Source organism: Miscanthus floridulus, chromosome 7 (assembly GCF_019320115.1).
Source record: "Miscanthus floridulus cultivar M001 chromosome 7, ASM1932011v1, whole genome shotgun sequence".
NCBI lineage: Eukaryota > Viridiplantae > Streptophyta > Magnoliopsida > Poales > Poaceae > Miscanthus > Miscanthus floridulus.
This window is the reverse complement of record NC_089586.1, coordinates 39,755,648-39,770,312: the sequence shown is the minus strand read 5'-3', so window position 1 is coordinate 39,770,312 and position 14,665 is coordinate 39,755,648. Positions and strand designations below refer to the sequence as shown.

The following is a 14,665-nucleotide window of genomic DNA, read 5'->3' as shown; positions in this document are numbered from 1 at the left end:
GAGAGCCTCGTGAGGGAGCTGCTCACGTTTACCTCATCGACGGAGCCGCACTTCTGAGCGCCATTGTGCTGAGGGCGTACCCAGTCACGCCGGTCACATCACTGGGCAAGGATGGTCCCAGAAGTTTCGGCCAAGCCCAAAGAAATGCTGCCGAGGAGCAGCCGTGGCCAGATACGGCCGCTCGCCACCGGCGGGTGCACCACCTTGCGGTGAAGCAAAAGGAGGGGCTGGAATCGTAGTTCATGCACCAGGTGCACCATGGACCAAGAGGAGGGAAGGGAAGGTGAACACGGTCCACCATAGACCCCACGTACACCCGTGAACCGCTGGTTCACGCTCACCGTGAGCCACGCCTACAAGACTGGAGCACTTTTGTTTAAATCCACAGGGCAACATGGCATCACATGAAGCTGCCACGTGTTCGGGCCGGCCCGGCCCAGACTGGCCCAACCCAGCCCGTATCCAGCCCTAGCCGGCCCACCAGAGTCCAGCCTCAGCTCGGTCAAAGTTGACCATTGACCGCTGACCAGTCACGGACCCACCTGTCAGGGACTCACTCCGTCCCAGCCAATCGGGTGCTGCCACGTGTCACTGCCTGGACTTTCCAACTCTTTTTCTTTTTCAGAAATTCATTTAATCTTTGAAAATCCATAACTAATTCATTTTTGCTCAGAAAAATACCAAACCAGTGTCCAAATTTTTCTAAAAATGAACTCTACGTCATAAGCTTGTGCTTGAGTGCCTTTGGATCTTTCAAATTTCTGTTGCTCCTTTGTGCATTTTTATAAGAGTCGCTCACACGACCATATGTTACGATTAACAGAGCCAAAGGACCTGCCGACTAAGGAGTACGACCCCGACTACAGCGAGGACTTGGGAGACGACCTGCCAGGTGCCACGCCCCACCCAATCTCGTAGATCCTATTACGCATGCTATAACTAAAAATTGCTAGCGCTTTATCTTTCATGCAATAATATGATGTTAGGTTGCATGGTAGTTTTACTTGAGCCTTATACCTTGTGGCAACCTTACCCCTGCACACCCGCTGATAGGTGTAACACCCTCGGTGTTAAGCATGCATTTAACCTTGACATTGCATGATCATAAGCATCCATGAGCATGCATGTGCATGAGCATCTCAATTGCTATACCTTTGTTAGCTTATATTTCATGTGTGTTGCTTAATTACCTTACTTAAGTTAGGGTTTTCATGGAATCAAAGTATGGAATGTGTGTGGAACCTTGTGAATGCTTTAAACATGTTTAGAATAGCATAAGGAACAACTTTGGTATTCATGGTTAAGTCTAGTTTAGTCTCTAAGTCATTGATATGGTGTATGTCATAATTTTAAAGTACTATGTTTGACCTAGTTTGAACTATGTCATAGAGTCTTTGCATGGCAGTGAACCTTTAAACAAAGTTGTAGTTTTTGAGTAGAGCAACAACTTTTATGTTTGGGTCTTGAGCTAATTCAGTGCATAACTTAGTCATTTCGAGCTCACAAAAATCAACAATTCACTGATTTCCAACACTTAGAATTTTTCTAAGTCGTATTCGGTTTACAGTTTCGTTGGCTCAACTTTGGGCCGATTTTACTCGGTATTGGTTGCGAATTAGAACTTGATCCTTTAATAGAAGTTGAAGATGGTATGTAGGGCTTCAACTTTCGTTAAGATAGTTTTCGTTTTTGAGCCACGGTTTAGGAGTTTGAACAATGTCAAGTTGCGCTGTCAGTCGGACTATCGAGCACTGATGACCTTACTGAACTGTGCTACAGTGACCGACTGGCTTCAGACAGTGAGCGCCGCGTGGAGGCCGCGCGTCGCCATCGGCGCGCCCGGTCAGGCCACGTCGGGCCGCAGCTCACCAACTCAAGCACGCGCTCGCCCGTGACCTCTCCGTGCCCTCAGTTCCACTGCCTGTTTCTCCTTCGCCTTTCCGCAACACCACAGCAGCTCCACAGCAGCTCCGCCGACGCCATTGCCGGCCTTGGCTTGCGCCGTGTCGCTCCTCTGTGACCACAGCAGCCCCGTCATTCTCCCACCGTCCCACCGCAACCGCCCTGCTAGCTAGAAGCGCTTGGTAAGGCCTCAGCGCCACGCACGGACTCGTCGGAGTTCCGCCGCCGAGCTCCGTCGCTGTGGCCGCACCACCTCTGTCCGTTGTTTGCCATGATAGTGGTTGAGATAGCTTCGCCATAGTCGATATAGTCTTGGCCGAGCCATAGATCGAGCTTCCATGGCCAGCTCCGGCGTCTCACCGTCGAGCCGCGCCGTCGCCCCGCCATGAACGCGGCCATCGTGCTTAGCTGCGTTAATCGGTCCTATTAGCTAGCTTGTTGTGTTCGCAAGGTCTTGGTGATTGTCGTAGTACCGGTGACATCGCCGGAAAAGCTCGCCGCCGGCGAAGTCCGGCCGAGCGGCGTTGCGCATTCGCCGCGGATGCTCTGCTTCGTTGCTCTGTTTTCGGGTTGCTACAGTGACAGTTCATAAAGATAGCTCATTTGTTTTCTGATTGAATGCAACTTTGGAAAATCATAGGTGGAGTTCTAGAGGTCCAATTTTTGTGAACCAAATTGTGATGTGTTCCTAATGAAGTGTAGTTTTTTTTATAAAAATATGAAATATACAGTTTATTGTATTTTTCTTGGTGATTAAAATGTATTTGAATAAATGCTTTTTGAATGTTAATAAACTTGTAAATTAGATATCTTGAGCTAGAAAAGTGATAAAATTGTGATTCCAAGTTTGTTGGTCTTATGTTGATATGCTCTAGCTAGGAAAAAAATTTATAATCTGTTGTTTGACACTTTTCTATAGGGTTTATTATTTTCACTAAAATCGACCTTACTAGCTTGTCATTTTTGTAAAGAATATTTTACTTGGTAAAATGGCATGAAACTTTTACAGTAGTCTTGTGGTAGCACTTGAAGGTCACTGTAATTTTCTGAGAATTTATTATGCACATTTGGTATAGGTTTATTATTTAACCTAATTATCTAAATAAATTAATAAATACAATTAAATAAATAGTTTGGGCTTTGCCATTATGTTTTCTTGAGTGTATTTGATGCCCCTGAACTGTTGGTGTACTTGGTGGTGTCAAATTTTGAATGCTTACATGTAGTAGAAATATTGTTGTTTTATAATTCGATTTAACATGTTTTCGGACAGATTCTGTTGCTTGTTATGTTGCATAGTCAAAATCATGTTTTCTGTAGAAATGATTAATAACAAAGTTGTAGGTAACTTCTTCATCTATCTTGTGTTAAAATTTCAGGTCTATAGGCCAAAGGGTTTAGGAGTTCTACCTGTTTAAAGTTAGTTTTCCGAATTGCTTGTTCTCTGGAATTTCTAGACAGCACTGCATAGATTGCCTATTTTGTCTAGGATAGATTGTGATTCAGCTTTTGGTTATTAAATAAGAGTTGTAGACAATTTTATAAGCTTTCCAGAAAGTCTAAGATCACAGCATTTGGATAAGTATAACTTCAGTTATGATATAAACTTGTAACTGTCATGTGTAACTTAGATATTGCTTTGTGTGAAATTTGTAAATAACTAGAGAAGAGATATGCACCTACTAGGCAAATAAGGAGTTAGCATTGTTATCATTTTGCTACTTAACATCATTGTTGCAGCATGTACATTCTTTATCACATCCTCCGTGATCCATCTTATGCATTCATGGTACTTACTTATGCATATGCATGCAATAGGTGCAACCGAAGGGATCATGCTTGTGGAGCTCGACGCCGAGCCGCAGGAGGAGAATTAGGAAGTTCAGCACCTGGAGGTTCCCAGAGAAGGAGAGCCTGAAGCCGATCACCTTCCTGAGTGCCCGGATCACCAGCCTTCGACGTTTGTGAAAGGCAAGCCCCGGAGCATTATAAGTCTCCCTATTTTATTAATGTCACTTAAAGTTATTCGTATTGCTGCATTACGTGACAGGAGTTGTTTGTAAACACTTGCTGCATACTACCATTCCTTGACCAGATATATCTACCACCAATCCTATTTAAGTCCAGGAACGTTTATCATGCTTAGCTCTGCTTAGACCGGTAGAAGTCGGGTGATTCCCTGTCACCTGCGAGCTATAGGTGATAACTTAATCACGGTTGGCTATATTGTGCTATCGTGGAACATAACCTGGTATTGTTGAATAAATGGAGACCAGGTGGAATCTTATATGTGGTATTGTAGTGACTCCACCTGTGTCGTTTAAGGACCGAACGTTGGAGGTCATCTTGTCATGTTGAACGCAGCCTCTCACATAGTTGGTTGGATAAGTCGTTCCAACCGCGAAGCCGAGTAGCTCATCTCAGGCCGGGACCACGAGCAGTTCAAGTGCACACTCTGGATGGTAGTATGGATGTGCGGAGAGCCATTGGCGTAAGCCCAAAGGCGGGTTAGAGTCCCAATCACCCTTGGCAGAGTGGTTCTCTGATTGTGCGGCGCTGGTCGTACCCGCGAATTTGGTTCCTAATTTGTACCAAAGGTGACCTAAGGCTACCTTCACGAGGTATGCCTGGGTGTGTGTTAGGAATATTTCCCCAGCTGGGTAGGAATCGATTCGAATCGCCGTCTCTCCCGGATAGTGAGAACTTGACTTGAGTTCCTTTCATCGTAGTAAATTATGAAAATGATGGTTATGAGATTATGCAAGAACTCAACTGGATATGGTTATTATTGTGATGACTTAATGGTACCAACATGTTTGGCATAGGATAGTTGCTAATCTAGTATAAGATAGGATTAATAACTGGTGATTCACAATTAAAGAGATGTTGGATAACTTATGCTTTTTCTGCAAATAATGTCTACCAGCTCTACTTATAAAGCCTTGCATACTCCTTGGTGTCTTAGTATATTAGTTGGACGGGTAAGTCTCGCTGAGTACATTCTCGTACTCAGGGTTTTATTCCCATTGTTGCAGATAACGTTATGTTTCATGGCTACTGCAAGAACTGTCTTGCTCCTGCTGTGGATGAGGACTAGGACCATGGGCAATGGTCATTCTGTATTTCATCTCACCTTTGTGCTTTTGGTTGGAGATGACTATGACACTGGCTTTGTATTAAACTACGTGTGACGTTGATGTTAAACTACTTTGCTTCCGCTACTTTGAAACTTGGTTTGTAATAATTATTCAAACTCTGATGTATGAGACCTATTTGTGAACTGTGATGTAACATGTGACTGGTTGTGTTGAATCTCTACGATCTTGGTTTGTATGTTGGTTGTTTGAGATCCTTCGCGATTTCGTTGGACTACCGGGTTTATATGGGCTCAAGTATGATGGTTTGATCGCTTCGGTGATTGCTATTGTACTTGTGCTCTTATAAATTGGACGGTTCTGTGACAGCTGGCATCAGAGCAAGGATTCAACATTAAAACTTGTCATATGTGTATTTAAAAACAAAGGTTTTGTGTTATAAAAATCTAAAGTGTGCTAGTGGTCATCTCCTTTATGCCCAGTTAAGGACTTTTAGGTGGCTATTTAAGTACTAACATGGGGGGTTTTTACTTTCATCGTCCATACGGTGTGCTATTGTATGGATGCCATTCACTTGAATGGTAATGTATGGATCAAATGCCTCTACGCTAAGGTAAGAAGGTAAGTTGATGAGTGGCATGACCACAAGACGTGAGCGTGCGGTCGGGGAGAGCTAGTTTTGATACGACTGTATATGCATGCTTGCATGTGTGTATGGTGCATATTTAATTGTGGGTATAAATTGTCATCGGGTAGCTTTGATACAGAAGTATATGTATGGGTATACATATATGGAAGTGTTTAGTTGCAATTTAGATCCTGCATTTACATTTCTGTACTTATATCTGTTGGGTTGGGCTGAAATGTATTTTCTGCAGGTACACTAACAACGAAACGTGTAGCTCGTCTAGTTACGAATGTATTGAGAGAACGTATGTATGCCACCGAGTATGTCATTAGAGATTATTTTTCTAAGTTTGTGAGGACGTACGGAATGAGCATACATCATGGTGCATTGTTCATTCATGTTCCTACATGATTCCCCCTTAAATGATCTTTCGTTAAGTAAACCGTTTCTTTTGCACGTATCTCCCTTAAGTGGTAACTAAAGATGAAGAGGTGAAGTTTTGTGAGGATGACCATGGTGATGGTGTGCCCGACATCGATAGCGACCACCCCGAGGAGTAGTTTAGATATAGTAGTGCGAGCACAATAAGCGATCATTTGGTGATGTTATGCTGTGGAATTGGATTGTTGTGCCTCTGTGTTATTGTATGAATTTATGATTCTCTCCAGTAATTACAGTATGGCATAATTTTTGCAATTCTTCTGCAATCTTTGGGCATCCTCCAATAATCACTTGTTGTTGCAACTTCGCAGATGACGCGCACTCGTAGGGGAATTTTTGGTGATGATGCGGGTGGTAACGATGGCCGTGGCAATGGACATGAGGATCTTCCCCCACCACCGCATCCTACCCCAGCTGAGATGAAGGCTCAGCTCATGGAGACTCAACGTGCTATGGGTGAAGTGCTGCGCGGTCTCGCGCAGAATGCTGGACAAGGACGTGGGAGAGATCAGCATCAGGGACCTGAACCTAACTAGTTCAGTACTTTTAAGGACTTTCTCGTCACCAAGCCTCCTGTCTTTAAGGAAGCAGAAGAACCACTGCAGTCAGATGAGTGGTTGAATACAATTGAACAAAAGTTCTGTCTTTTAAGGCTCACTGAACACTTGAAGACCAAGTATGCATCGCACCAGTTGCATGGACCAGCGGGCATATGGTGGAGTCACCATCGATCCACCTTGCCTAGAGATGCACAAATCGCATGGAATCAGTTCAAGGTGGCATTTAGGGGGCATTATATTCCCCCAGGTCTGATGAGCATGAAGCATACGGAATTCATGAGGCTGACACAAGGAACTAAGAGTTTGACAGAGTATCTGCATGCCTTTAACAATTTGTCAAGGTATGCCATAGAGTTTGTGGATACAGATGCAAAGAAAATTGCTAGTTTCAAGCGGGGCCTTAGCCCGAAGCTAATGAAGACGCTCGCTAACAACAAATGTGCTACCTTCAATGAGTTTGTTAGTGATGCACTAACCCAAGAGAACCAGAACAACATCTATACAGCGTCCAAGAATCGGAAGAGAGCTTTTGAAGCAGGATTATCTTAGTCCAAAGCTCCTACCAATGCAAGACCCCAGTTCCGCCCTCCAGCTCCAAAGTATAGACCACCCCAAAAGAAGGCACAGCCAAGTCAGAACCAGCAAGCATATCGCAAGGCTTATTCTGTTGCTCTACCTAAGGGTAGCACTGGACAGAGTAGCTCCAATGTTCCACCTAATGGTATGCCATGCTAGAATTGCAACAAGACTGGCCATTGGTCAAGAAATTGTCCATATCCCAGGAAGAACAACAACCAGAAGCAGAGCAATTCTAGTGGACGTCAGGGACATGTGCACTATACCACCATGGAAGAGATTCCCTCTGGTGAAGTGGTCACGGCTGGTATGTTTCTCGTGAATCATCATCCTACAGTTGTTTTATTTGATTTAGGAGCTTCGCATTCTTTCATGAGTCCAATATTTGCATCCAAGTATGACCAGAAAATAGTTGTAGTAGAAAAGGGTGGTTATTGCATAAGTGCTGCTGGGAGCAACATTTCTACCAACCAGATAGTTAGAGGTGTACGCATCCAAATAAGTGAACGGGAGTATACTGCAAACCTAGTGATATTACCGGGATTTGGTATTGATGTGATCTTGGGGATGAATTGGATGAAGAACCATGGTGTTCTTATTGATACCTCGACTAGAACTATTATGTTGAGGGATCCCAAGAATAATGAGGCTCTTCTAGTACCCCTTCCTCGGGAGTTTGATCTCCATAATGTGGCCAATGCTATCCAGTCTGTGGCCCTTCCTGATATTTTGGTAGTATGTGAATTTCTGGATGTCTTTCCTGAGGAATTGCCAGGGTTACCACCGGACAGAGAAATAGAGTTCAAGATAGAATTGTTGCCTAGTACCGCACCTATTTCCCGAAGACCATATAGAATGCCTCCCAATGAGTTAGCAGAATTGAAGATTCAATTGCATGAACTTTTAGAGAAGGGTCTCATTCGCCCCAGTTCGTCACCTTGGGGTTGTCCCGCCATATTTGTGAAAAAGAAGGACAAGTCTTTGCGAATGTGTGTGGATTACCGCCCACTCAATGCTGTTACTATCAAGAACAAGTATCCTTTGCCTCGCATTGATATCTTGTTTGATCAATTGTCAAAAGCAAAAGTGTTCTCTAAGATTGATTTGAGGTCAGGTTATCACCAAATCAAGATTAGGCCAGAAGACGTACCTAAGATGGCTTTTTCCACTAGGTATGGCCTTTATGAGTATTTAGTCATGTCCTTTGGATTGACCAATGCTCCTGCCTACTTTATGTATTTGATGAACTCGGTGTTCATGCCTGAACTTGACAAGTTCGTGGTTGTGTTCATTGATGATATCTTGATTTATTCTGAGACGGCAGAAGAACATGAAGAGCACTTGAGAGTGGTATTGTCGAGACTAAGAGAGCATAAGTTGTATGCAAAGTTTAGTAAATGTGAGTTTTGGTTGAAGAAGGTACCTTTCCTAGGTCACGTCTTATCAGAAAATGGAATTTCTATAGACCCATCCAAAGTGCAAGAAGTGATGGATTGGAAAGCCCCAACCTCAGTTCATGAAGTCCAAAGTTTTCTTGGTCTAGCTGGATATTACCGTCGGTTTATCCCAGATTTCTCCAAGATATCCAAGCCTATGACCAGGTTACTTCAGAAGGATGAGAAGTTTGTTTGGACACCAAAGTGTGAAGCGGCTTTTCACACTTTGCAGATGTTGCTGACTACTGCTCCTGTGTTGGCACAGCCTGATATTGAGAAGCCGTTTGATGTATTTTGTGATGCCTCAGGAACCGGTTTAGGGTGTGTTTTGATGCAGGAAGGCCGAGTCATTGCTTATGCCTCGCGCCAGTTGAGAAAGCATGAAGTCAACTATCCAACGCATGATTTAGAGCTTGCAGCAGTTGTCCATGCTCTAAAAATTTGGAGACATTATCTGCTTGGTAATGTTTGCTATATCTACATTGATCACAAGAGCCTTAAGTACATTTTCACTCAACCTGAGTTGAACATGAGGCAGCGAAGATGGCTAGAATTGATCAAGGACTACAACCTAGAAGTGCATTATCATCCGGGTAAAGCCAATGTAGTTGCCGATGCCTTAAGTCGGAAGTATCATGGTAATTCTTTGTTGGAAGATGGTTTCAACTTATTGCATCCGGCGGTCCTACACAATATCACAGTTAGTTGTTCTATAGAGTCAAGGATCATTGAGCTGCAAAAGACCGATGTTGGTATATTCCACATCAAGAGAAAAATGAAAGAAGAAGAAAGTAAACATTTTCGGTTAGATGAGAATGGTGTTCTGTGGTTTAAAGATCGGCTTGTAGTGCCGAAAGATAGGGAGTTGAGGAACCAAATCCTAGAGGAGGCTCATTCTTCCAAGCTATCCATTCACCCGGGTAGCAGCAAGATGTACCAAGATTTGAAAACTCGGTTTTGGTGGACTAAAATGAAGAAAGAAATTGCGGCATATGTGGCAAGATGTGATAACTGTTGCCGAGTTAAGGCCATTCATATGAAACCAGCAGGTTTACTTCAGCCACTGTCCATTCCGAGTTGGAATGGGATGACATTAGTATGGATTTCATTGTTGGACTACCAAAGACCCAAAAAGGTCATGATTCAATATGGGTAATTGTTGACCATCTCACCAAGTCTGTGCATTTTATTCCTGTTAATGTCCAGTATCGACCTCATCAATATGCAAAGTTGTACATGGAACAAATTGTCAGATTGCATGGTGTACCTAAGAGTATTGTATCAGATCGAGGGTCCCAATTTGTTAATCATTTTTGGGAACATCTGCATAAGTACTTGGGTACCACATTGATTCATAGCTCTGCTTATCACCCCCAGACCGTAGGTCAAACTGAACGTGTGAATCAGATCCTGGAAGATATGTTGAGAGCATGTGTGATTTCTTCCAAGGGTTCATGGGAGGACTGGTTACCTTTGGTTGAATTCTCCTACAATAATAGTTATCAAGAGAGTATTAAGATGGCTCCATTTGAAGCTTTATATGGTCGCAAGTGTAGGACCCCTCTAAATTGGATTGAGCCTGGTGAAAGAAGATATTATGGAATTGACTTTGTCAAAGAAGCTGAAGAACGAGTTCAAATCATTCAGCAACATATAGAAGCCGCTCAATCAAGACAAAAGAGTTATGCAGATAAGAGGAGAAGTCCTATTATATTCCAAGTCGGAGATTATGTGTATCTGAAGGTATCCCCAATGAGGAGAGTGCAAAGATTTGGAGTGAAATGAAAACTTGCTCCTAGGTATGTTGGACCATACAAGATCACTGCACAAAAAGGGCTGGTAGCCTACCAACTCCAGTTACCTCTAGAAATGAAAGCAATATTCAGTGTTTTTCATGTCTCCCAACTCAAGAAATGTCTTCGTGTGCCCGAAGAAGCTATTGAACCTACTAGTATCAAGGTTCAGTCGGATTTGACATATGAAGAGAGACCTATTAAAGTGCTTGAAGAAATAGAAAGAGTGACCCATAGCAAAGTCACCAAGTTCTACAAAGTGGTTTGGAATAATCATAGTGAGCAAGATGCTACGTGGGAGCGTGAGGACTATCTTCGTGAGGTTTATCCGAGTTTCTACATGGAATGGTAGGTCGTGCAATCTCGGGGTGAGATTTCTTTTAGGGGGGAAGGGCTGTAACACCCTCGGTGTTAAGCATGCATTTAACCTTGACATTGCATGATCATAAGCATCCATGAGCATGCATGTGCATGAGCATCTCAATTGCTATACCTTTGTTAGCTTATATTTCATGTGTGTTGCTTAATTACCTTACTTAAGTTAGGGTTTTCATGGAATCAAAGTATGGAATGTGTGTGGAACCTTGTGAATGCTTTAAACATGTTTAGAATAGCATAAGGAACAACTTTAGTATTCATGGCTAAGTCTAGTTTAGTCTCTAAGTCATTGATATGGTGTATGTCATCATTTTAAAGTACTATGTTTGACCTAGTTTGAACTATGTCATAGAGTCTTTGCATGGCAGTGAATCCTTAAACAAAGTTGTAGTTTTTGAGTAGAGCAACAACTTTTATGTTTGGGTCTTGAGCTAATTCAGTGCATAGCTTAGTCATTTCGAGCTCACAAAAATCAACAATTCACTGATTTCCAACACTTAGAATTTTTCTAAGTCGTATTCGGTTTACAGTTTCGTTGGCTCAACTTTGGGCCGATTTTACTCGGTATTGGTTGCGAATTGGAACTTGATCCTTTAATAGAAGTTGAAGATGGTATGTAGGGCTTCAACTTTCGTTAAGATAGTTTTCGTTTTTGAGCCACGGTTTAGGAGTTTGAACAATGTCAAGTTGCGCTGTCAGTCGGACTATCGAGCACTGATGACCTTACTGAACTGTGCTACAGTGACCGACTGGCTTTAGACAGTGAGCGCCGCGTGGAGGCCGCGCGTCACCATCGGCGTGCCCGGTCAGGCCACGTCAGGCCGCAGCTCACCAACTCAAGCACGCGCTCGCCCGTGACCTCTCTGCGCCCTCAGTTCCACTGCCTGTTTCTCCTTCGCCTTTCTGCAACGCCGCAGCAGCTCCACAGTAGCTCCGCCGATGCCATTGCCGGCCTTGGCTTGCGTCGTGTCGCTCCTCTGTGACCACAGCAGCCCCATCATTCTCCCACCGTCCCACCGCAACCGCCCTGCTAGCTAGAAGCGCTTGGTAAGGCCTCAGCGCCACGCACGGACTCACCGGAGTTCCACCGCCGAGCTCCGTCGCCGTGGCCGCACCACCTCTGTCCGTTGTTTGCCGCGATAGTGGTTGAGATAGCTTCGCCATAGTCGGTATAGTCTTGGCCGAGCCGTAGATCGAGCTTCCATGGCCAGCTCCGGCATCTCACCGTCGAGCCGCGCCGTCGCCCCGCCATGAATGCGGCCATCGTGCTTAGCTGCGTTAATCAGTCCAATTAGCTAGCTTGTTGTGTTCGCAAGGTCTTGGTGATCGTCGTAGTACCGGTGACGTCGCCGGAAAAGCTCGCCGCCGGCGAAGTCCGGCCAAGCGGCGTCGCGCATTCGCCGCGGATGCTCTGCTTCGTTGCTCTGTTTTCGGGTTGCTACAGTGACAGTTCATAAAGATAGCTCATTTGTTTTCTGATTGAATGCAACTTTGGAAAATCATAGGTGGAGTTCTAGAGGTCCAATTTTTGTGAACCAAATTGTGATATGTTCCTAATGAAGTGTAGTTTTTTTATAAAAATATGAAATATACAGTTTATTGTATTTTTCTTGGTGATTAAAATGTATTTGAATAAATGCTTTTTGAATGTTAATAAACTTGTAAATTAGATATCTTGTGCTAGAAAAGTGATAAAATTGTGATTCCAAGTTTGTTGGTCTTATGTTGATATGCTCTAGCTAGGAAAAAAATTTATAATCTGTTGTTTGACACTTTTCTATAGGGTTTATTATTTTCACTAAAATCGACCTTACTAGCTTGTCATTTTTGTAAAGAATATTTTACTTGGTAAAATGGCATGAAACTTTTACAGTAGTCTTGTGGTAGCACTTGGAGGTCACTGTAATTTTCTGAGAATTTATTATGCACATTTGGTATAGGTTTATTATTTAACCTAATTATCTAAATAAATTAATAAATACAGTTAAATAAATAGTTTGGGCTTTGCCATTATGTTTTCTTGAGTGTATTTGATGCCCCTGAACTGTTGGTGTACTTGGTGGTGTCAAATTTTGAATGCTTACATGTAGTAGAAATATTGTTGTTTTATAATTTGATTTAACATGTTTTCGGACAGATTCTGTTGCTTGTTATGTTGCATAGTCAAAATCATGTTTTCTGTAGAAATGATTAATAACAAAGTTGTAGGTAACTTCTTCATCTATCTTGTGTTAAAATTTCAGGTCTATAGGCCAAAGGGTTTAGGAGTTCTACCTGTTTAAAGTTAGTTTTCCGAATTGCTTGTTCTCTGGAATTTCTAGATAGCACTGCATAGATTGCCTATTTTGTCTAGGATAGATTGTGATTCAGCTTTTGGTTATTAAATAAGAGTTGTAGACAATTTTATAAGCTTTCCAGAAAGTCTAAGATCACAGCATTTGGATAAGTATAACTTCAGTTATGATATAAACTTGTAACTGTCATGTGTAACTTAGATATTGCTTTGTGTGAAATTTGTAAATAACTAGAGAAGAGATATGCACCTACTAGGCAAATAAGGAGTTAGCATTGTTATCATTTTGCTACTTAACATCATTGTTGCAGCATGTACATTCTTTATCACATCCTCCGTGATCCATCTTATGCATTCATGGTACTTACTTATGCATATGCATGCAATAGGTGCAACCGAAGGGATCACGCTTGTGGAGCTCGACGCCGAGCCGCAGGAGGAGAATCAGGAAGTTCAGCACCTAGAGGTTCCTGGAGAAGGAGAGCCTGAAGCCGATCACCTTCCTGAGTGCCCGGATCACCAGCCTTTAGCCCTGGATAACGAGCCGGCTCGGCTCGTTTGGGCTCGGCTCGTTCTGGCTCGTTAAGATAACGAGCTAGCTCGGCTCGGCTCGTTATCCTAACGAGCCAGAAAGCCAGCTCGGCTCGGCTCGTTAAAAGCTCGAGCTGGCTCGTTAAGCTCGCGAGCCAGGTATAAAAAATACACAAAATATAATATTTGCATTTATCTAAAGTTTGAGAATAATAATAATACAAAAGAAATGCATCTAGACCAGTTACCAGTCAATTTATAGGGTCTAGACCAGTTACCAGTCAATTGTAAAGTGCAAGACATGAAGTAATACAAAAACTAATACAAGTTTTGATACTTTTTTTCCTGGAAGCTTGGCTCGTTTAGCTCGCGAGCTGGCTCGAGTTGGCTCGTTATAGCTAACGAGCTAAAATCTTGGCTCGGCTTGGCTCGTTATCATAACGAGCCGAGCCGAGCCGAGTCGAGCCAGCCACGAGCCGAGCGAGCTAACGAGCTTCGAGTTTTTCGTCCAGCCTTACCAGCCTTCGACGTTTGTGAAAGGCAAGCCCCGGAGCATTATAAGTCTCCCTATTTTATTAATGTCACTTAAAGTTATTTGTATTGCTGCATTACGTGACAGGAGTTGTTTGTAAACACTTGCTGCATACTACCATTCCTTGACCAGATATATCTACCACCGATCCTATTTAAGTCCAGGAACGTTTATCATGCTTAGCTCTGCTTAGACCGGTAGAAGTCGGGTGATTCCCTGTCACCTGCGAGCTATAGGTGATAACTTAATCACGGTTGGCTATATTGTGCTATCGTGGAACATAACCTGGTATTGTTGAATAAATGGAGACCGGGTGGAATCTTATATGTGGTATTGTAGTGACTCCACCTGTGTCGTTTAAGGACCGGACGTTGGAGGTCATCTTGTCATGTTGAACGTAGCCTCTCACATAGTTGGTTGGATAAGTCGTTCCAACCGCGAAGCCGAGTAGCTCATCTCAGGCCGGGACCATGAGCAGTTCAAGTGCGCACTCTGGATGG

At 43.2% G+C, this 14,665-nt stretch overlaps 1 protein-coding gene across 1 annotated transcript; it reads left to right on the top strand.

Annotated features, from left to right (window-relative positions):
- Window positions 1-6,377: 6,377 nt before the first annotated feature.
- Window positions 6,378-7,175, top strand: LOC136465397 (uncharacterized). The gene is made up of 2 exons (XM_066464145.1): window positions 6,378-6,527; window positions 6,618-7,175. Exons 1-2 carry the CDS (start codon window positions 6,378-6,380, stop codon window positions 7,173-7,175), a joined length of 708 nt encoding a protein of 235 aa, XP_066320242.1.
- The last annotated feature ends 7,490 nt before the right edge of the window (window positions 7,176-14,665 follow it).